The following is a 25,375-nucleotide window of genomic DNA, read 5'->3' on the forward strand; positions in this document are numbered from 1 at the left end:
CTTTTTAGGTAGAAATACTGTGGGCCTCATTTACTAAGCTGAAACCGACCAGTTTTTGTCGGATTATTTTGGAGCAGTGTGTCTGCAACATGTCTGCGCCAGTGTGCGACAGTCTGCGCCTGGAAAATCCGACAAACCCGACATTGCACTGTGAAAAGCCAAAAAAGGGGCATGGTCTGTCGCAAAGGGAGCATGGCCGGTCCAAAAGGGGGCGTGGCTTCACAACCCGACTGATTAACTATTGAATTCACAGAAAATCCTGTGGATAAATGACTGAAAATTTCCACCTACAAAAAGCTGGTCAGAAAATTTTCCTGACTTTTCCCCATAGTAAATAGAGAGGAATCCTGCAAGTCTGAAACAACATTTCTCACTAGTAAAAACCTGACACTCTTAGTAAGGCTGGGTTCACACTACGGTTTGTCATTACGGTTCCCGTATACGGCTGGGAGGAGGGGTGGGCGGGGCTTAATCGCGATTAAGCAATTTTAGTCAGGCACAGGAGAGTCGGTATGGTAGAGGTGAAGTAAGGTTATCAGACTCAGGTCAATACACAGAATATCAGGAGACTAACTCACATTTGCTATGGACACAGAGAACCACAATATTACTAAGGCAAAGGTTAAGCATGTGTGACTGACTCAAATAGGGAATGACGTGTGGTAATTTTCCAGGGACAGGTTTTGGTGTGCATGCTTGTTAACGTTGTAAGAAACAAGGGGGACACACGCACACCCTACAGACAGAGCCAGGGACAGCAGATTCATTGTCTCTATTCTCATTTCTGAGTTTATTATAATAGCTCCAAGATCAACAGGTTGATAGATATCACAAGCAAGAACACAGATGTTTGAACTTCATTAAAGGGGTACTCCGGTGCTTACACATCTTATCCCCTATCACGCCCCCTCCCGTAGGCTTGCATTGAGGGGTGGAGCGTGACATCACATGGGTGCGGAGGCGTGACGTCACACGCCGCCGGCCCTGCGGTCGACCGTAATCAGACCCGGAGCGAACACACTCCGAGGACTGATTACAAACGGGGTGCCGCGTGCATGATCACGGGGGTCCCCAGCTGCGGGACTTCCGCGATCAGGTATCATATCCCCTATCCTTTGGATAGGGGATAAGATGTGTAAGCACCGGAGTATCCCTTTAAAGTTTTGGACTTGTCCCAATTTTTTATAATGGAAAACAAAGGCAATAACCTTATTTCATGGCTCATAAAAGCCTGTTGTTGTTTTTATATCACATTATGCTATTTGAATGGTTTACTTACATAAAATAAAATAGATCCAACCATCATCTGTGTTAATTTAGTAAAAAAAAAAAAATATCAATGATGGAATGATTACACCAAAAAAACTTTAATTAGAAATGATTACTAAAAAAATATTTAAACCAAGTTAAAGGAGTTCTGTAGTGAAAGATAAATTTGGATAGGGGATATGTTATAGATCGCGTGGGGTCCGACCATTGTGACCCCCCCACAATGTCCCGAAAGAGGCCCTGGCAGTCTTCTCGAAGGGGCGTGCTGACCACCGCACGGAGCCGTGGCTGACATGCCCCCTCCATGTATCCCATAGAGATCCATGGAGGGGGAACAAGAAGCTAGAAATCAGTCAAGAATTTGATGAATATGAATGCTGTATGTTGAGAAGGGAGTTGTATAGATGAGACAAAGCTTTTATATGATAAAGCAATTTAATAATATAAGTTCATAGGTTCAAGTGAGTAGAATATTCTGTCACCTATTAATAACATAAAAGGCATTATGGATCCCATATAAGACAAGTCATACAAAGTTTAAAGCTGCGGTGTCCTCAGTGGGCTGTTTGTGCATACCTAGTGGGATTGATTAATACACCATAATGATGTAGAATCTGCTACAAGACATTCCTTTTTATTTATTTATTTTTGTTTTTAATTAAAATATACCAATCAAGATGTTATTTACACTAAATTCTTCCCTTGTGTAAATGGGTAATAACCCTGGAATTTTCTCATAAAAGATAAAGTACGTGATACAGTTTTTTAAATGTAACAGAGTGACAGAGAAATGGTATGTCTTTCCCCAAGGTGCATACTGTGTAAAAACACTCACGAGGGGAGTGCCTGGGTTAATATGCTACACCATGTTGTGATAATGCGGCGCATAAAAGACTTAGAAGGGGTTGGCCACTTGTTTTTGCAACCTGTACCAATAGTTTTAAGAGAAAAGTGATTATATATATATATATATATATATATATATATACGGTATATATATATATATATATATATATATATATATATATATATATATCCATAACAGTGCCTCATCTCAACAGTACAAATAGGCTGACCTCAGTGCTTGCACTCTATATGATACTATCCAAAAGTGACAATAATCCTGTGTGGGGCTGCAGTCTGCCATGGGTGATAACTAGGTAGATAATGGAGATGCCAATGAACAACGACAAACACTGCCCCCCAGCGTTTCACCAGATTAGAGGAAATGTATATTACCTCCCCCTCGCAGTCATTTGACAGTTCCCTGAGAAGTAGCCTATGGTCATGAGGACTTGGTTCAGAACCATACCTTCTTCATGATCAGCATAAAATGAATTAAAAAAAGATGCCAAAGGCATGTCTGTTCTCCTGTTGAGCTACTGCAAAAAATTTATGCCAACCACACATAATTTCGCCTAGGAGGAAATCTGAGGGAGCACAGTTGTGTCAGCCGGGGTGACCAGGCCTCCCCCTAAATTCAGCCTTTTCCCCGCCATATGGCATGACTTGGCTGCACCTGCCTCCCCTCTGCCCTAGTGACATCAGAGTGTAGAAAACAGCGCTATGCATGGCAGAGGACTTAAACTGAGCTACAGAGGTCTTGCTGCTTGTGTGTTGGCATTTAGACATGAAAGCTTTTGGACAGAATAGCGCACATGTGCTCCCGCTTAGGCTATGTTCACACGGAAGAATGTCCGCGTGGAATTCTGCATGAATCAACCGCACGGACATTCCGCAGCAGCAGAGTCCAATGATTTCAATAGGATTCTGCTGCTCTGTTCACACAACGGAATTTTAGTGGCAGCAACATCTGCTGCGTAATTCCCGATTCCATCTATAAGACGGTGGATTTCCGAGTGGTCCTAGCACCGGGCATGTTCTGCCAGCACCCCGCTGTCTGTGGAATATCTGCACAGAAATTTTTCCGTGTTGACATTCCACCATGTGAACATAGCCTTCGACTCAGCTGTCAGGAAGGAAACCATGCAGGAATAAGTTAGGGATAAGTATATGTCACTACCATATCAGGTTAGGATAGTAATATATTGCTGTTATGCCACATTTATATGATCTACATCAGTACTGCAACTTACAGTAATTCATTCATTTCGGACTCCTCTAACCCCAATATTTTCTATTACTCTTCACTACTAGAAATTACACCAAATGCCATGAGAAAACCATGACCCTATTATTGGCTATTAGACCATGTTAAAAAATAAACATATTTAAGCTCCTATGTTTTATGTGTCTTATTGTACATTATTCCTGGGTAATATTCCACATATTAAAAGAATATCATAGGTCTGTTCTTGACTAATGAAATGTACAGCTTACTAGAGGACATAAGTCATTATGGTGATGATATCTCCTAATACATGTCTATTGTCTAAGAGGACCTTTAGTGTGGTTTGAGCTTTATAAAGGGTCAGTCACCATATGGTGGTATGTCAGGAGTAGCTTATATGCTGTAGCTTATATCTAAGGGTGCAGGACTTAGGGCCAACTGTTGCTGAACCTAAAGATGGCAGAGGGCTCTAGGGGTAGACCATGAAATGGAAATATGACTTCCATGAAGCCGGAGCAGTAACTACCTATCCAGCTACTCTGATGCCATCAACCTGAATCAGCAGTGAAGGGCGAGAATTATGGAGATGTTTTGGGGAAGGGGTATATTATACCTGATATCACAAACATCTCCCAGGGGACAGTGTATCTGTATTTGCCCCATTTAAAAGTGTTACATGGTTTCAGCTACATGCTGTTCTGTCTAGACTGTCTGGCCCTGTTGGTGTTACAAGCTTTCTATTTATAATTTTTCTCATAAACCCAGACGACTTGACAAAAAGGTCAATTTCAAATAATTCCCTTCACTAACTAGTAACCACAAACTTGTCCTTAGGCATATAGGTATACTCTACAACTTTGTATTAGTGTATATTTGTACATAGCGGTCATATTTTTCCTAGCATTGTACAAAAATTCTGTGTTTGCCACAAGTTCATGAAATCACAACAAAGCCCCACAGTTTTGATGCAGTTCTGCAAACCACAATGTGTGCATAAAGCCGTAAAGTTTAACATTCCGTCTTAGAAAGGATACTTTTTAAACTTGCCTATAACTTATTATTTAGAATGACTTACATAACATTGTTACACCAAGAGTAGAATCAAAACCGAATGACCATGGATTCAGGAGTTTGTCTGGCGCAGAGAGGAACCATCAGGCAGCCAAGTAAAATCAATGGATTTATTAAATGCAACGCATTTCGCTGCGCATGCGCAGCTTCATCAGGCCACACCAAGAGTAGGGACAGCTTCTTATGGGTTGTCCCAAATAGCAATATAAAGCCTAAATAAAAATTTAAAGATTGATGAATTTGGCTTACCTGCGCCAATTACTCTTTCAATCCGGATTCTGGATGGGTCAATCTCTTTTGCAAACTCATGAACAGCCAAGGAAGGATCTTCATATGTGTCTGGATCAATGTAAGTTTTTGCTCCAGGGAACCTCACTGTAGAGGAAACAGTAGTGTAGTCATAACATGTTCACATATCATTGACAAGTAAACATACTATTAAAGAGGTCCCTTTACATGTCTTTTTTATCCCTCAATAAATAAAGGTTCTGGAGCATCCTTTCTTAGTGCTCTATATTGTGCTGTTCTATTTTTCTTGCTTTAGAAATGGAATTTGCTATGATTCCTATGATAGAAGCAATAGTCAAAACGCGTCATACCGGCGTTAATGTCTGGCCCGAGAGGGTGAGGGCTCTTTTTTTTTTTTTTTTTTTTTTTATCTACGAGAAGTCTGATAGGTCTCATTTGAAGTAAGTATATCAGGAGAGGTAATAGATCCTCTTTAGATTTTTATTTGTGTGTCTTGTCTTAATCTGCGTGTGTAAAAAAATTGAATTTACTGAACTTGTACATAACTGGAAGTGGAGGTCCCATTTTCAATGGCTTGGATAGTCTCATGATTTATGGCCGGATAAAAATTGATCTTTGATCTGGTCATAAATAACCTTAGATAAAATATTAAAAAGAGTTAAAGAGTACCTCTCATGATCTTTTTACATTTTATAATCCTCCCATCATGATAAACCATCCCTTGCCTTTATTTTTATTATTTTTTAGTTTTCTACCTTGATATTGCTCTGTATTTTCTGCTCAGTCTCAGTCAGATTCATAAAATGGGAAAGGGCATTACCCAGGAGGCATGACATCATCTGAAGTCATACGGGGGAGAACTTCCTCCCTCACTCTGCTACACACAGCCCAGAGCAGTTCAGTGTGAGATGAGCTCTGATTGGATAAGGCTGCACACCCTCCCCCCCTCCACACTCCAGACTGCATTTCCTGAGTTTGGACTTCTGCCAGGCCAGCAAGAGTCCAAAGTCTGTTCAAGAGATGGGAGGAAAAGTGCTCTGGACAAGTAGGGAGACACCTAGTGGCAGCTTTTTTAAGCACAAATAAAACATAGAAGACTTCATTTTTTTTAAACAAAGTACAATAGAAAGATTTTTTATTTACCATAAGTAGTGCAATAGCAAAAATTTGTTTTAATGAGAGTGTCCATTTAAGGGCTGGAGACTGGTTTGCAGACATGAGAATCGGGCATCACTATGTATGTGTGAAAGCAGGGTTGTAGAAGAATAACTAATTTTTTTAATAAAGACCTATGGATTTTTTTAACCATAAAAAAAACAAAAAACAAGAATAAAAAACTGTATTAATAGCATCCATAACCTTTAAGATCTTCCTCTCTTTTTTTGACTTGTTTCCTTTAACATTTTTCTACCCTGCTTACTTTCCAGTACAGCACACAAATACAGTACTGTACATCTTTTTGAAAAACAGTGGGGAAGATAAACAAAAGCTTGTGCACCAGAATTATTAGATTTCTAAACCAAATTAGACAAAAAAAAAAAAATGAAGATATGCATGGCACTCAACAAAGGGCTCAGCTTTGCGTAAAGTGGGTGTAGCCTCTAAAAAAAGGGGCACAGCTTCAATCAATGTCATGCTCCATAAAAGTTCTGCCTTAAAATTAAGCCCCCTTAAAAATAGTCTAAACTTACACAAGACAGTTAAAGAGGCACCAACTTTCTAAATAGCCCTGTTGCACTGTTAACAATTTAGTGCATTCTCTGTCTACTCTAAGTTTACATTTTCTGAGAACTAGTCAGTTTTTAGTTACCTCCCCCATTGTTGATGAATTCATATCAGACCCAAGTCTTTAAAGGTTTACACTGCCCCTAGACATCTTATCCCCTATCCAATGGATAGGGGATAAGATGTCTGATCGCAGGGGTCCTGCCGCTGGGGGGATTCATTTAGAGTGACAGGTGAAGGGCCAGAGGCTCGTGACATCATGGCTGCGCCTTGCTTGTGATATCTCAGCCACGACCCCTCAATGCAAGTCTATGGGAGGGGGCAGGATGGCCATCACACCCCCTCACATAGACTTGCATTGACCGTGACCTCACGAGCCTCCGTCCTGCATCGCCAGTTATCCGGCACAGACCGAAGTTCGCTCCGTGCACCGGATGTCTGAGGTGCCGCAGCCGAGATCAGACATCTTATCCCCTATCCTTATCCCTATCCCTGTAGGTCTTCTCCAGACACTAGTTTTGTATGTCTATGTGGCTGCTGCAGATCATATCTATGAATGCTGGTAACAGCTCAAGCAGAATGACCTCCCTCTGTTCTATGTTCAGGATTAAACTATATAATCTATGTAAAGAAAACATAATTTTAAAAATCTACGCTAGTGAAGTACAATATCATTTAGTCTAGAACAGAAAGAATACTTTTAATAACAAATGGAAGTAATGGGAGAGCTAACTTGCCTTGAGAAAAACCATAACCAGTATATACAGTGTTGTTTTCATTATAACAAGCTCATTGAATGGGGAGTGTTCTTCTACAAGTCTGAGCGCTGGTTCACAACCTCACACTCTTCGGTTACAATAATTGTCATAGTACACATATGGATGGCTTGAAGATAGTTTTACTTTACAATTCCCCCAAGCTCCCAGCCATATCCAGTAAATCTACACATTTACAATGCAGCAAAAAGATACCGTAATATACACAACAAACGTTAAGAAAAAGAACAGCGTGCAGATAATAATATAGCAAAGTGAGACACTGCCCCGAGGAGTTTACACCCTAGTGGTATAATAGGTGATTTCCAAGAGGAGGGTATGTATTATTATGGATGGAGCAGGAGGTCAAGTGCTTCTAGACTCGGTTGTGCATGTATGAATAATTTAAGCAGATTCTTCATATACAAGGTGCATCTCCAAGGCTTTAAAATGCACAGAGAGTGTGAAGCTTGTCAAAAAAATCTTTTTATTGGAGACACAAGAGAAAGAAATCTTGTAGATGATTTACTGGCAGCGTCATCGTACAAGAACTAGACGGGATGCTTTGCTGTCTGCCACCAGCCACAGTGGTCTGATTTATATGTAGAATACAACATAGGCTATTTCTAGAGTCTTTTCATTTAGATAAAAAATAAACATGTATCTGGAGTCATTTCATGATACATGTCTAGCTGGTTGTGTCCCCTTCTCAGCATATACACTGTGTGGGAGATTAGCTCTGTAGTACCAATAGGGACACAGAAGTAATGTTTAAACAGGGCTTCTCTTCTGTTTTTCAGTAACAAAACAAATATAGCCTTTAACTTCAGGTACAAACAAATACAAAATAAAACCTGTTTGTCCAGTGCAAATTGCCGAAAACCTTCCCTCTCTATACAGGTGGCTTACTACCAGCCACCAAACAAATCTGTCACCAAAATATGTGTTAATTAGACAAGGTAAATGTCCACCAAAATCCAGTGTTAATCAGCCTCGGTATCATTTGTGACTTTGGGGCCAACCTGAAAATCTAATTTGGCCCAGGAAGGGGATGAAAGACCCCACTACCAAACCTGACTTTCATCCCATACAAATCCCATAAAAACAGGACTTTCCATAGCAACCTTAGTTTTTTTTTTAACTATGCTAAGACTTTTAACTATTTTCTAGATTACCTATTTCTTACTCAGCTTTCCCTGGAAGAGATATGCACTTCCCGAAACCTGGTATCCACATATGACAGATACCTTTGGGAAATATAGCAATCCCCGCCACTATTCCTGCTACTATCTCACTACTTTCTCAGTTTCTCGGGCCTGACAAATAATAAATATCCCAACGATACAAAATCATTAAAAAAAAAGTTTTTTTTTTTTTTTTTTTTTTTTACTGACCAAAGGTCCTCTTTAAATATGGAGTTTTTCTATAAGGTATACTCCCCTGTATCTGCACTGATGCCCCCATACAAATACCTAAGTCACAGGTGACTTTTACTATACAACCCTCTAACACACGTAGAGACAGTTAATAAAGACGAAGTGTTACATAATGACAGCAAAGTAACATAATGCACAATGTTCATTAAACCTCTTCTCATCTTTAATGCTTCACTTAGCTTGAACTGAATAGATGGAATTATCTCCGTGCAATCTTTTACATTAAATGCCAAAAAAAAAGTTAAAAACTATAGAAAGCACTGAAAAAGTCAGAAGAAATTAGAAGCATAAGAAATTACTCACAGTTTCCATTTTGCAGATTTGCTCGTCTTTTCTCTTCAGATTTCATTTTAGCTTTAATATACCACTGGCACCTTCAGGAAAAATAAAGTGATCATTATGAGGAGATGCATTTTTTATATTGTTAAAAAAAACAAACACAAAAAACAAAGCATTTTCGATATCATAGTAGAATTGCAAAATATGCTAAGTATGGGATTCAAATATATATTATTACAGTAAATCTACCATTAGACAGACTTCAAGCCACATAACTTTTAAACTTTTGTGTGGTGTTTTTTTTTTTTTTTTGGGGGGGGGGGGGGGGCAGAAAAAAATGCAACAAAAAAATGAATTTTTCACTTCCAAAATGCAGTTTTTGTGGTGTTTTTATTTTTTTTAACAGTGGGGTTTAGTATAGGTGTATTATCCCCTGCATTTTTTCCATTACAAGTCATGTGATTTATTCATGTGACTCATCATGTGATTCAATTGATTTCTATTGAACTGGGAAGAGGGGTGTCAACTTGCTGTAATTATGGAAAACTAGCCCTGAGTCTAAAAATGACACAAAAGGGACAGTAAAAGAAAAAACACCATATGAGTCTGGTGATTCATACTTCCCTATTGACTTCCAGTTAACACCATACAGTGGGGGGTGTTTTCTCAAAAAATCCATGTAGAATCCCAGCCTCATACCACAGTTTTAAAGTACTCAGATTTTCTCATACTAAGGCCCATTTCACATGGTAGTATTTGGGTATTTACATCAGTATTTGCAAGCCAACATTAGGAGTACTTATATTTTCTCTATTTCCCCTAATTCCCCTAGTTTTAGGTCACAAATTCTGATGTAAAATCCTGACACAAATGCTGCCACATGAAACTGGAATAAGACTTCTAATTTAAGCCCCAGCGACACTTTTGGGGGCACCATAACTTACATTGCTGGACCTGCATTTGCATCTTTCCAGCTCTAACATATCTATCTAACATAAAAAGGAATAATTGGTCAGCACATCCTAATACACAGCTATTGTATGAAATAAGTATACATGTGCACGCTGCTGCAACTGAACTACAAATACAAGCAAAATGATAACAGCAGAACACTGCTAGCCCTAAGCAATGTGAAATATGACATATTGTACTTTGCAATAGTGCTATGGGGCAAAATAGAGGTTCTAAGCTTACCATTTGGCCAAATAGTGTGTACCATCCCACCACGATAAGGTGAACTCATTTGGGACAGACCCTACACTATGAATATGCCTCTCCCAGGCTAGCACTGAGCCTCAATATCTGGGCATATAAGGTCTAGCACAAAGATAGGCAACCTTTTGGTAGTGCTGTGACCAAAAATAAAAAAATTGAAGTCACCTGGTGTGCCGGAAATATGGGAGTGGCTTTATTATGGGTGTGGCTTACTGTGGGTAGGGTTTGTGGGGGTGGGGCTTGTCACAGGGTAAGTGTTTTTTTTTTTTCTGAATGATTCCAATATATTGTCCCTGCTGTAAGGAACTTACAGTGAGAGCAATACAAAGAGAGGGGATTGCCCACAAAAGCCAATAAAGTATTTGTTTAGCATGGATAAGCTTTATAATTCAGACCCCAGAATCAGACTCCACCATAACACAAACCCCAGAATCAGACCCCAGAATCACTGCCCTGCATAATACAGACCCCAGAATCAGACCCCGGTATCACCGCTCTCCATTATACAGACCCCAGAAACAGACCCCACCATAACACAAACCTCAGAATCAGACTCCAGTATCATCGTCTTGCATTATACAGACCCCAGAATCAGACCCCAATATCACTGTCCTGCATAATACAGACACAAGAATCCCCCCTGCATAATACAGACCCCAGAATCCCCACCCTGCATAATATGGACCCCAGAATCACCGCCCTGCATAATAAAGACCCCAGAGTCACCGCCCTGCATAATACAGTCCCCAGAATCATCACCCACAATAACACAGACCCCAGAATAAGTCCTCACCACAATACAGATCCCAGGATCACCACCCACCATAATACAGACCCCAGAATCACCACCCACCATAATACAGACCCCAGAATCACCACCCACCATAATACAAACCCCATAATTAGACCCCACCATAACACAAACCCCAGAATCACCACCCACCATAATACAGACCCCAGAATTAGACCCCTCCATAACACAAACCCCAGAATCACCACCCACCATAATACAGACCCCAGAATCAGACCCCAGTATCACCGCCCTGTATAATATAGACCCCAGAATCAGACCCCACCATAATACAGACCCCAGATTAACCACCTACCAGAATACAGACCCCAGAATCACCACCCACCATAATACAGACCCCAGAATCACCACCCACCATAATACAGACCCCAGAATCACCACCCACCATAACAAAAACCCCAGAATCACCACTCACCATAATACAGACCCCAGAATCACCACCTACCATAATAAAGACCCCAGAATCACCACCCACCATAATACAGACCCCAGAATTAGACCCCCCCCCCGTAACACAAACCCCAGAATCACCACCTACCATAATACAGACCCCAGAATCACAGCCCTGCATAATCTGTAGATGAGACACTGTTATACAAGGATCTTTGAATGAACACACTTATGGGGGAGCTGTGAATGAACACACTTATGGGGGAATCTGTAGATAACACAGTTATGGGGATCTATAGACTGACAGAGACCTGTCTCTGGGGCAGGAAAGCTGGTGTCAGAGCCAGGAGCTGAGCTGAGTCTTTTACTGAAACATAAAGGAGACTTCACCACAATACAGATCCCAGGATCACCACCCACCATAATACAGACCCCAGAATCACCACCCACCATAATACAGACCCCAGAATCACCACCCACCATAATACAAACCCCATAATTAGACCCCACCATAACACAAACCCCAGAATCACCACCCACCATAATACAGACCCCAGAATTAGACCCCTCCATAACACAAACCCCAGAATCACCACCCACCATAATACAGACCCCAGAATCAGACCCCAGTATCACCGCCCTGTATAATATAGACCCCAGAATCAGACCCCACCATAATACAGACCCCAGATTAACCACCTACCAGAATACAGACCCCAGAATCACCACCCACCATAATACAGACCCCAGAATCACCACCCACCATAATACAGACCCCAGAATCACCACCCACCATAACAAAAACCCCAGAATCACCACTCACCATAATACAGACCCCAGAATCACCACCTACCATAATAAAGACCCCAGAATCACCACCCACCATAATACAGACCCCAGAATTAGACCCCCCCCCCGTAACACAAACCCCAGAATCACCACCTACCATAATACAGACCCCAGAATCACAGCCCTGCATAATCTGTAGATGAGACACTGTTATACAAGGATCTTTGAATGAACACACTTATGGGGGAGCTGTGAATGAACACACTTATGGGGGAATCTGTAGATAACACAGTTATGGGGATCTATAGACTGACAGAGACCTGTCTCTGGGGCAGGAAAGCTGGTGTCAGAGCCAGGAGCTGAGCTGAGTCTTTTACTGAAACATAAAGGAGACTTACTGGTCTGTAGCAGTGACCCCTGACCTGACCTTCTTCAGACAACTCACTGCGGCCGGTACAGAGCTCAGAGCGATCCCCCCTCCTCACCCTCCATGCTGCCAACAGACAGCAGAGCACGGCAGCTAAAAGACAGAGGAGTTAAAGACAGAGAACTCTCTCTCTCTCTGAAGTTGTTCCCAGCGCATCACAGCAATAATCAGGCAAGGAGAGCGATGCGGAGGGATACATCTTCCGAACCTGGCCGGATCTTTTAGCAGCCGCGGCTGTTTAAAGTGATAGTGTCCCAGGATGGCCCCCAGGTTGGCACTCACTCGTGTGCCGCTCAAATGCACCCTGCGTGCCATGAGTGGTACGCATGCCAGGGGTTGCCGACCCCTGGTCTAGCACATCCCTCACCTAATGGAATGGGTGGAGTGCATGAACCAAATGGAGGCAGCAACTCCCCCCACATATGTAACATAAAAAGGAATAATTGGTCAGCACATCCTAATGCACAACTATTGTTACAAGTATACAGGTGCATGCTGCTGCGCTGCCGCGGTTGTAGTATCCTTCATTTGATACCAGACTACTGTAGCTTTTAACAATTCATTAAATAAACACATCCATATTTTATTATACTTTATTGATTGGTATATTATTTACTATAAATATTATTATTATTATATACTGTAATTAGTTCTCATTCTCTTTTCCTCTTTTGAAATACAGTTCCATCTTTATCCCTCCTACACTTAATATAACAGGAAAACTTTTCGGGCTGACATACTTACCTTTTCTAATCCAAGTGTTAGTTGGTCTATCCTACTGACCCCAGTAGATCAGCATGTAGATAGGATAGCTATTGGCATATGTGTAGTTCTTTTAGGTGGCATGTGCTTTTATAGTGTAGCTTTGACCGGTGTATCTAGGCCCTGCATGCAATAATGCATTTCATAGTCATTTGCGGTGGGGGTCTGACCCTTTATACTTGGAGGCAACAAGTAACGTAACCTTCAATACTTCTCTGTCAAAATTTAGGGCAGAAAGGACACAACAGGGTGCACCTTCCAAAGAAGTACTACAACCTACTTGGTATACAGTATCTTTGGCATTACACCTTTCAGTATGTTATTTGCAATGGTTTTGAAATGAATTCTGTTTGCTCCTGGTGGATAATCGCTCTGCGGATAAACCGGCAGGTGCTTATCTCAGCCTGCCTCTCCAATACCAATAGATTCATCACAAAACTTGCAAAGCGACAGTTCATCAAATTGCTAATTCCAAAGAGTGAAGCAAAGCACATCTGTAAGGGACCGATCCTCTTCTTCAAAGTTAAATTTGTTTTAAATTCCTCTGGTAAATGGAGTATTTATTCGCAATTTCCCTGCCTGACGTTCATTGAATGATTTTCTATGAATGCCCCTTATCACTGTGCTTAAGTGATACTTCAAAATGAATATAGATCTTATGAGCGTGTGACCGAGAATTTAACATATGCTGCATCTACACAGAACACTAGATCTGATAATGTTCAATAATTGTATTAGAAAAAAGGGAAAAGGGAAAAGCGTTCAAATCTATCATTACTGCTGTATTTATCAATGGTGGAAGCTATTGCTTAATGAGAGTGTAGGGCAGTGGTCTCTAAATTGTGGACATCCAGATGTTGCAAAACTACAACTGGGAGTTGTAGTTTGGTAACATCTGGAGGTCCACAGTTTGGACAAAGTATGGTTGTTATTTGCGGACATAAAAAAACAGAAAACATATACATTTTGCATCCATAATGGATGCAAAATGATATGACCTTAACCCCTTAACGACCACTAATGTAAATGTACGTCCTGGCTAGGCGGTACTTCGCGCACTAGGACGTGTATTTACGTCCTGTGTATGACCGCGAGCATCGGAGCGGTGCTCGTATCATACACGGCAGGTTCCGGCTGCTATCAGCAGCCAGGGACTCGCCGGTAATGGCCGACATCCGCGATCGCGCGGATGTCTGCCATTAACCCCTCAGATGCCGTGATCATTACAGATCACGGCATCTGCGGCAATGTGCACGTTAAAATAGATGATCGGATCCTCCGCAGCACTGCCGCGGCGATCCGATCATCTGTATTGGCGGCCGGAGGTCCCCTCACCTGCCTCCCTCCGTCTCCCGGCATCTCCTGCACTGGTCTGAGATCGAGCAGACCAGAGCAGGTGATAGCTGATAATACTGATCAGTGCTATGTTCTATGCATAGCACTGAACAGTATTAGCAATCAAATGATTGCTATAAATAGTCCCCTATGGGGACATAAAAAGTGTAAAAAAAAAGTTTAAAAATGTAAAAATAAAAATCACCTCCCCCAATAAAAACGAAAATTGTCAGTTTTTCCCATATTACACCCAAAATGTGTAATTTTTTTAAATAAACATATTTGGTATTGCCAGATGCATAAATGTCCGAACTATCAAAACATTATGTTAATGATCCTGTAAGGTGAACTGCGTAAACAGAAAAAATATAAAAAAAGTCCAAAATTGCTGCTTTTTTGTCACATTTTATTGCCAAAAAATATTATAAAAAATGATCTAAAAGTTTTATATATGCAAATGTGGTATCGATAAAAATTAAAGATGATGGCGCAAAAAATGAGCCCTCATACTGCCCTATATATGGAAAAATGAAAAAGTTATAGGAAGTCAAAATGGGTTGATTTTTGATTACTGGTTTTGTACAAAAGGTTTTAGATTTTTTTTAAGCGGTAAAAAAATATAAAAGTATCTAGTCATGGATATAATTTTAATTGTATCGACCCACAGAATAAAGAACACATGTCATTTTTACCATAAATTGTACAGTGTGAAAACAAAATCCTCCAAAATGTGCAAAATTGTGGTTTACATTTAAATTTCCTCCCTAAAAAAAATATGTTTTTGGGTTTGTCGTACATTTTATGGCAAAATGAGAGGTTTCATTACAAAGTAAAATTGGTCACGCAAAAAACAAGCCCTTATATGGGTCTGTTGATGGAAATATAAAAGAGTTATGGATTTTAGAAGGCAGAGAGGAAAAACAAAAAATGCAAAAATAAAATTGTCCGGGTTCTTAAGGTGAAAATGGGCTAGGTCCTTAAGGGGTTAAATAAAATATGTCCATCATTTTTTGTGTGTGAATATACCCCTAGCATGGCACGGAATCCAGCTGGAGTGGTGTGGTATATAAACTTGTCCTTCATTTAAACATCCACATGGTACACAACATAAAATGCCGACATGACCCTTAGTCATGAGTCAAGAAGAGCCAAAATGCCTTGGAATTTAATGTTGTGTACCATGTGTTCATTCTTGATGTTTAAAGAGTACCTATCATCATCTCATCTAAACTGTCCCTAATCTTCCTGCCCATCTGTCCCTGACTCTCACTGACACTAGCCCTGTGCTTATTTTCATTGAAAACACCCTCTTTCTACCTTATTTCTACTCTTCTTTCCTGCTCATTTAACTGTCCTTCTGTGAGGGAGGAAAGGGGCGTGGCCCAGCAGGCGCGACATCATGTAAAGCCTGCCTGGGCTGACTTCCGCCCCTCCTCTTCTATGCTGCAAACACAGCACGGCCGGCCAGCAGCTCTGAGTCTCCTCCTCTCTGTTTACTACTGACACGTGCAGAGAGGAGGAAGATCGGAGCTCAGAGCTGCCGTGCCGCAGCTGAAATACAGGATCATCACATCACACATGTGGCTGGTCGGCCGAGTCAGGAGCGCACCCTGCATTACTATCAGCACAGAGCTCGCTCCTGTTGCTCTGATTAACAGGCAGGGAGCTGCGCTGAGCTTGTCTGTGTCCCAGCTACATTCTGAGATTTCGGACTCATGCCAGGCCAGCAAGATTCACAAATCTAAAGGCTTGCGGTAAAAATAAATAGAAAGAAGCATATTTTTAATAACATCCAATTGGAAAGTTATTCAGTATGTATTGATCTATAATATATAAAAGTTTTTTTGATGAAAGGTACTTTTTAACTAAAGGATCAGTTTTTATATCGCCCCACTCGAGTTGGATTCTGTGTTTTTCATATTACCTGTTGTGGTTTGGAGGCTCTGTCAGCCTTTCCATGCTCAAGGGTGTGGAAGTAGACGTGAGAGCTGTTACCTGTGTTTTGGAACCTAGTATGACTTTGAACCTATTGATTTAAATTCCTGTATATTCTATGCTTAGGAGTCCCCTGGGTGGTCTCACTCACTGATTGACAATTTAAAGAGCTGTGGATAGGGGACAAGTTGACTTTCCTGTAGAATCCATACAGCCAAAAACCTATTGCAAACCGTAGAAATCTGCACATTGGTTTGCTGCCTGGCAAATAAATAGACAGCAGCATTTGGCGCATTTAAGGACTAAAGTAAATGGATGAAACTTAAAAGGGTTGTCCAGGAATTACAAAAATTTACTGATCACAGCGGGTTTGACTGCTGGGACCTCCCCCACAATTATCCTTAGAACAGGGCCTGTGCCTTACTTCTTAGCATTCCAACACCTACTTTTCGAAACAAAAAGTGTTCTCGGCAGTGATAGCCCACTTAGCCAATCACCGGCTGACGTGATGAAGTGATGGGCTGAGTGGTCACTTACTGTCAAGTTTATCTTGGAAGCCCTGTTCTGGAGATCGAGGGGGGTCAGAGTTCTAAAACTTATCCACAATCCTGTATATTATAATATAATATAATATACAGTAGAAGACCCCAATGAGTTATATATAGTCCTATAAGCTTATAAATAATAACTTTCAGATGATCTATTAAGTGCCAGAATAAAAGGAAAGGGCATCTTTCACTTCTGTGGTTCAGCATTATGGGAGAATAAATTCACTTTGCCACTGTGAAATGATGTGCAGCATTGTCTCGTGATATATGTTTTCCATTCTCAAAGGAAACCAAGCCGGAATCATGAGTGTAAAAATGCTTAATGTAGCCTGATCACATGTCATTAGCCACGACATGCTACAGGTCCACCAGCCTGGGCTTGGAGGAGAATGAAGACATATGATTTCTTTCCAGCTCACTATAAATATTGAAGGAATTATAGCTAATTGGATTCTGAGGAAATGGTAATGAAACACTAGATGTTATCTGCACCATTAAAGGTGCATTGACTCTAACAAACATCTGCTAAAAACCACTACCTACCTCATAATTACTCATTCTCTCTGCTTCATGACTATTTATTCAGCACACGGTATTAGGATGTGGATCATTTCATTCTTATAGTTAAAGTGCACCATGCATCTTGTGGAAGAAGCCATTACATGTGCTGAACCAGAATATAAGAGAAATGGAACCTACACCTTCATACCACGTAACTGAGGCAAAATAAAACACTAACTTCTCACACCAAAATAAAACAATAACTTTACACTCCAAAATAAAACACTAACTTCACACACAAAAAACCAGCACTAACTTCACACACCAAAATAGAATACTAACTTTACACACCAAAATAAAACACTAGCTTTACTCACCAACATAAAACACTAACTTTACACACCAAAAACAAACAAACAACTAACTTCACACACTAAAATAAAACACTAACTTCACATCATCAATTCATATCTTGATGCGTTTCAAGTGCATGCGCTCAAAACGCATCAAGATTTGAATTGGTGAAGTGAAGTTGTTGTTTTTTTCTATCTACAATGGTGTGAATGAAGCCACATGTATTGCCAGTGCTGGATACTTTGTTTTCATTTGAACTAAATTCACTAACACTAACCTCCCACATCAAAATAAACACTAACTTTACACATGTTCGAGGACACGGTGAGCTGGAGTGTGGATCCGTGCACAGGCATTGTTGAGAGGTAAGCTGGACTCTCTTCCATAAACTATTATTAGCATATTAGGCATTCACCTACTGTTATGATAACTAGTGTCTCTGGAAATTAAAACAGGCTACTAAAACAAAGCACTGCTCTAGGCACCAGTGTCTAAGGCACCCCTAGGTGTTCACCGGAGCCTGCTGCACGGCAGGATAGACTTTACTGATATGGACCAAGGTTATGTCTGCAGAGTCTGGTGGCGGAGTAAAGAGGCAGTATTGATGATGGCAAATTAAACCAGAAAACCTGTGTGTGAAAAATGTTTACCAGCCAGGATAAAAACAGAAGTGGCATGAAAAAACAAAATCAGCAGACAAGGGGTTAACCAAAAGACAATCCAGATTCTGTAAAACCAGGAATCTGAATTAACCAAATCATCAGGCAAGGAGTCAATGAGAAGACAATTCAAAGTTGGTGAACACAAAACAATCCAAGCAGCAAATTTAAATTTTCAGGGCACAAAAGGGGCCTAGACATAGAGAGAACCACAGGCACTTGTGGTCAGTGCTGGATTTAAACCTAGATTAGGTACTGAGCCAAAGCCCTGATTGTCTCAGCACTCCAGACTGCTGATAGGACAAGCTGCCTTGGGGTACATTCCCATGTGAATTTTGCTGTCGATTTTCAGATTTTTTTTGCTACCCAATGGGTTTTAAAGTCAGCTTCAGAAAATACACAGCAAATACATGTGACTGTACCCTTGAAAATACACAGCAAATACATGTGACTGTACCCTTGAAAAGACCCACATGATCATCCACAGGGCTGCTGTGAGGATTAGAGTGACAGCCGCTGAATGGGGAAGAAGAAGCTGCAGAAAGGCAACCAGAAATCCTTGGATGGGAACCCACAAAAAATGACTTTAGTCCTGCACAATCTACACTATGAACAGGTGGTCATGGTGCACTAGGTAAGTTCTCTCACTACAGTATCAAAAAGAAAATAATAATATTTTATATATATATATATATATATATATATATATATATATATATATATATATATATAAATACATGGTATATGCAGGATGGCGGAGGATTCTAAAATCTAAATCCCTGACAATACAAAAAATAAATCAAATAGAGTCATAATACAAGGCTGGGTCCCCATAAACTGCTGTATGCCAAATAGCATCCAATGGAGGAGAAATATGGGGTGGCCTATACTCCCTCTGTGCCATTTCTGTTATGTGATATTTTTGGATGAATGCCACAATAGTATGATAAAGGACTACTTAATGGAAACATTTTAGTATCTGTTCTTTTCAGTGTTGTGTTCTTTTTCTGTTGGGTGGGACAACTCCTGTTAGTGCCCAATAAGAGGGTTTGTAAATGCACCCCACTGCTCTTATCCCAAAAATTATATGATGTTGGATTAGCAATCATTTATTTCGTTGTACCTTTCTCCCCCATTAGTAGATAACATCATTGCCTGATATGTTTAACAAACTGTATAGAATAATCTACTTCAAAATACCCAGTATACACGTAGTCTTCCACTGATGCAGTATATTTATGTGACTATTAATAACTTTTTTACATTAAACAATTGGTAATAATTTTTATAATTGATATCATGCTTTACAAATGCTCCATGGTTATAATGTGTCCAAAGCTCCTCAAATCCTTTGGAGAATATACAGAATTTTCGAAATATTTTAAATTTACAGGATCAATATAAATGCATTCAGTCACTGTGTTGACAGAATTCGATGCCTAGAGGTAAAACCTGACAGCTGATTCCCCTTTATACATAACAAGCAGTAACTGAAGGGGTTATTAGTATGAGGAAGAAGATTAGAGTATCCAAAAACAATCAATCAAAGTAAACATATGGCAGTCCTGATAGACCATCACAGTCTACTGCCGGTCATCAATGCACTGTCTATAAAATCCCTGGTCTTATCCTAATTTGCGAGTTATAATTAAAATCATCTAATAGTGAAAAGCCTGAAAGCCTCTTCATGGTCTAATTGGTTATTGTCCGTACGGGTCCTTAAGGGTCCCTAAGTTACTGGCTAGCTCCATTACTTAAAAATACTTCTTCAATAGGTGGAGTCTAACAAGCAAACTTACCTCAAATGTTTTCACCATTGAAATGTATCCCCTCTCTACAAGATAGTCAAAAAGTGTCTAATCATGACCGATGAGATGCCTGCGATCTTGAGAATCAGACTGTGGAAGCCCATTGGTCAGTTATCCTCGGCACTCCCAAAGACAATGAATGGATCAGTATATGCACAATGTAGATCCATTCAGGCAAGAGTTTTTGGAGGTCTGTTCTCAAGACCACAGGTGGTCCCAGCCATCATGCACCCCCCTCCCACGTGTGACAATTATCCCCTATGCTGTGACTAGGGCTTAGGTATTAAACCAGCCCTCCAGATCAGCTTCCCAGAAGTTTAATCCATTTATAGCTATGTCCAGAAGAATCTTTCAATTATTGTCTCTCTGCATTTGAGCAGCCAAGACATTTCAAATTTATTTTATTGACGTGACTATATGAGGACCTTTTCTATCTTTTTTTTTTTTTTTCGTGTAGCTTGATGGAACATGTACATTACTGTATAATTTAGATACATTTTTGCAATGTAAACACAAATTATTATGACGAACATGTGAATACCAAATACTGTATGTGTTGGTTTTATGTAATGTATGTGCTATGAAATGTTTTTTCCTTTTTTTCTTTACATAAAATCATTTATTTTTTTAACTTTTTTCAAGACCTTTTTTACATTATAAATTTTTTTGGACATATTTTACTTTTTTCCCAATAAGGGATTACTAATTTATATATTTTTTATATTCATACTTAGAGATGAGTGAATCGAAGCTGACAAACCCGAATTCATAACGAATTTCATGAAATATTCGATTCGCAACAAATGCGAAAATCGCCACGATTCTATAGTGCAAATCGCTTCATTAAACTCCATTTACTGCAGTCCAGGCTCCAGGGCATCTAAAATGGCGGATCCACATGTCAGTACATGGGGCAGGGAATGCTGGGAAGGCGGGAAGGGAAGTAGGCGGTATGACCCTAAATCACATGCAGGATGCAGCCCATCAGCAGCCCATTCGGCAGTCATTTTTCGGCTTGTCATATCATTCATTACACTGCATAGAGATGGGACGGACATCACTGTGTGTGTTACACAGAAAAGCTAATTCCAGCAGCGGTTCACATCCTAGTCCCATCAGTGTTCTGGTGGACAGAGAGCAGTGCGTTTTTCACTGAAAAGGATTTTTACTGCAGCCATTAACCTCCCAGTCACTTTCTTCAGCATTGCATTACAGAGAGGGGCAGATAGCTGTTGGTTGCCTCCTACATTTCAACAAGCTGCCTCAACTTCATAAACCTTAGCAGAGGAGGGAGGAATAATGTTCCAGCGCAATTCTGTGTCTTTGTTCTACAACAAATAATCTGCTGGTTATACTAGTCTGTAGTATAATTCCCAGCAGTTCACAGCTGTTTGGTACACAGCTTTTCTGTGCTGCAGCACTGTTGTGTACTGCTGGTGTTGTGCAAAAATATGTTCTGTTTTTTTAGCATACTGTAGCACATTTTTCTGCCCTCATAAGTGCATACCACATACCGACATCTAAGTAGTGTACTATTTTGTACCTGTTAATCTGTCAAAGGCCTACACACTGTGAAAGGTCAGCCAAAAGTAAACACTGGCTGTTGTTTTACTCCAATATGTTTATTAAGCGTACAGTAGCGCATTTTTCTGCCCTCATAAGTGCACACCACATACCTATATCTACCTATATACTGTGAAAGGACAACCAAAATCAATCACTGGCTGTCATTTTACTAAAATACATTTTTGTAAGCGTACTGTACCGCATTTTTCTGCCCTCATAAGTGCTTACCACATACGCACATCTAAGTAGTGTACTATTTTCTACCTGTTAATCTGTCAAGGACCTAGATAATGTTAAAGTCCAGGCAATATTAATCACCGGCTGGTGTTTTACTAAAATACGTTTTTTATGCGTACTGTACCACATTTTTCTGCCCTCATAAGTGCATAACTGCATACTACTTCAAAGTAGTGTGCTATTTTGTACCTGTTAATCTGTCAAGGGCCTAGATACTGTTAAAGTCCAGACAAAAGTAATCACCAGCTGGTGCTTTACTAAAATAATTTTTTGTAAGCGTACTGTACCGCATTATTCTGCCCTCATAAGTGCATACCACATACGTACATCTAAGTAGTGTGCTATTTTGTACCTGTTAATCTGTTAAGGACCTAGATACTGTGAAAGTCCAGGCAAAAGTAATTACCGGCTGGTGTTTTACTAAAATACATTGTATTTAAGCATACTTTACTGCATTTTTCTGCCCTCATAAGTGCATACCACATACCTACATCTAAGTGGTGTAAAATGTTGTGCCTGTTAATCTGTCAAGGGCCTACATACTGTGAAAGGACAGCCAATAGTAATCACTGGCTGTTGTTTTACTCCAATAAATTTATTAAGCGTACAGTAGCTCATTTTTCTGCCTTATAAGTGCATATCACATACCTACATCCATCTAAGTAGTGTACTATTTTTTACCTGCTAATCTGTCAAGGGCCTACATACTATGAAAGGACAGGCAAAAGTAATCACCGACTGGTGTTTTACTCAAATAATTTTTGAAGCGTACAGTAGAGCATTTTTCTGCCCTTATAAGTGCATACCACATGCCTACATCTAAGTAGTGTACTATTTTGTACCTGTTAATCTGTCAAGGGCCTACATACTGTGAAAGGACAGGCAAAAGTAATCACCGACTGGTGTTTTACTCCAATACATTTATTAAGCATACTGTAGCGCATTTTTCTGCCCTCACAAGTGCATGCCACATACCTACCTCTAAGTAGTGTACTATTTTAAACCTGCTAATATGTCAAGGGCCTACATACTGGGAAAGTCCAGGCAAAAGTACACACCTGCTGCTGTTCTAGACAAATACTGTTTTAAGCGTAGTGAAGTGTATTTTACTCCCCTCATATACGCACTAAGTATGTCAGGCAGAGAAGTGCCAGGATGTGCACAGAGGAGTGGCAGAGGCCTAAATTCATCAGGCAGAGGTCGCAGACTAGGGGCGAGTGGCAGCAGGATTCGCAGCGAGAGGCCTGAGCTCCCGGTATCAGCAAGCAGTCGTATCTCGACCAGCAACCCATCTGCCGTCATCGATTGGTTAACACGGTCATCCACTTCATCACAAGTGACATCTGACACCCCCAGTCAACAGCCTTTCTGGAGCCAAACATGCCAGGGGGAGACAACCTTCTTTGTGCCAGCCTACCTTCCCGGGAGGAAGTGGAACAGGGGTTCCTGGAGACGGCGGCAGTAGCAGTCAGTTAGTGCGGACTGTTCCAGCGTCCCAATGCACGGCCCTGCATCAACATATGCTTAGCCACCATAAAGCGTCCTGGGAGAACTGCTAAAAGCCATTCGTAAAGAAGTCGGAGCATGGCTTACTCCCTGAAAACTGGAAATGGGAACCATCGCTACTGACAATGGGAAGAACATATTGCATGCGCTGCGACTGGGAAGGCTGAGCCATGTGCCCTGCATGGCACACGTGTTCAATCTGGTAGTGAAGCAATTCCTGAAGTGTTCCCCCCATTTGTAAGAAATCCTAACAAAGGGAAGGAAACTTTGCAAACTTTCAGCCACTCGTACTGTTACGCCGAGCGCTCCGGCTCCTCCTCCTCCTCTGTAGCGCTTGCAACGTCTTCTGCCCTGCAGCACTCCGGTCGGCAGCGCTGACCGGAGACGCTGCTCTGTTGTGCCCGGCGGGGATCGCATCCCGTCCCACTCACCTGTCCCGATCTCCTGCTGGGTCCAGGTGCGCGCCGGGGCTCTCAGATTTAAAGGGCCAGCGCACCACTAATTTGTGCCTGGCCCAATCACCCTAATTAGCTTCCATCTGCTCCTTGTATATATAATCCCACTTCCCCTTCCTGTCCTTGCTAGATCTTGTTGCCTTAGTGCCCTGAGAAAGCGTTTAGTGTGTTCCCAAGCCTGTGTACCCGGACCTTCTGCTGTTGCCCCTGACTACGACTCTTGCTGCCTGCACTGACCTTCTGCTACGTCCAACCTTGCTCTTGCCTTGTCCCTGTGTACCGCGCCTGTCTCAGCTGTCAGTTGGGGTTGAGTCGCTATCGGGTGGAACAACCTGGGGGTTACCTGCTGCTGCAAGTCCATCCCGCTTTGCGGTGGGCTCTGATGAAAACCAGTAACCCCTTAGATTCCGTTCCCCTGGTACGGCCCACGCCATCACCCCACTGACACAGAGGATCCACCTCCAGTGTCCTCGCTGCATACCAGTCCGGATCCTGACACGTACACCGCAAAGCACACCCTCCGTGAGCTGCAGCGTCAGAACAGTATCCCCCAACATAGTTTGATTTGTGACGTTGCCACACATTGGAATTCCACCCTCCATATGTTGGACCGACTGTACGAACAGAGAAAAGCCATCACCGATTTCTTGATGATCCAAGCGGATAGGGGTACTCCCCTGTGTAACTTGAATGTGAACCAGTGGCAGCTCATACTTGACACCTGCAGTTTGCTCAGGCCCTTTGAGGAATCCACATTATTAGTAAGTCACCAGGATTACGGGATAAACAAAGTAATTCTACTGCTTCATTTCTTACAACATGTGTTGGAAACAATGGCTGGTCAGGGCACTGGAGACGTGGCGCCTACATCTCACAGCCACATGAGCCCTATGGGGGCTGAACTGGAGGAGGAGGAGGAGGAGGGGGCGAGGGGCACAGTAGAGCACAGCATAGTCACCCCAAGGAGAGCTCGTCTGTCCACGAAAAATGTGGGAGACTGACCTTTGTGAAGAATTAATCAGGCATGGATCAGCCAGGATTTCCAACAACCAATGCCTGATGCATCAGAGTAGATTGACCATGGTGCCACACCAACACTTCACAAATATGGATAGTGCCAAACAGATTTAAGGCACTGCTCCCAAGTTACAAACATCTTCGTCACCGAGTACTAGTATTGCCACCCACCGCACCACTCTGTCACCGGGTAACTTTCAGGACT

The 25,375-nt window shown here is 41.3% G+C and overlaps 1 protein-coding gene across 2 annotated transcripts in view; it reads right to left on the bottom strand.

The window, feature by feature from the left end:
* The window catches only part of EPHA6 (EPH receptor A6), a 1,030,110-nt gene that overhangs the window by 224,189 nt on the left and 780,546 nt on the right, over window positions 1-25,375 (bottom strand). For both annotated transcript variants that reach the window (XM_056559324.1, XM_056559326.1), the window contains 2 exons: window positions 8,880-8,950; window positions 4,661-4,786 (listed from right to left, as the gene is read on the bottom strand). In XM_056559324.1, coding sequence (XP_056415299.1) covers window positions 4,661-4,786; window positions 8,880-8,950 — 197 coding nt within the window. The remainder of the gene's footprint in view (window positions 1-4,660; window positions 4,787-8,879; window positions 8,951-25,375) is intronic.

This window comes from Hyla sarda, chromosome 2 (genome assembly GCF_029499605.1).
Source record: "Hyla sarda isolate aHylSar1 chromosome 2, aHylSar1.hap1, whole genome shotgun sequence".
Taxonomy (NCBI): domain Eukaryota; kingdom Metazoa; phylum Chordata; class Amphibia; order Anura; family Hylidae; genus Hyla; species Hyla sarda.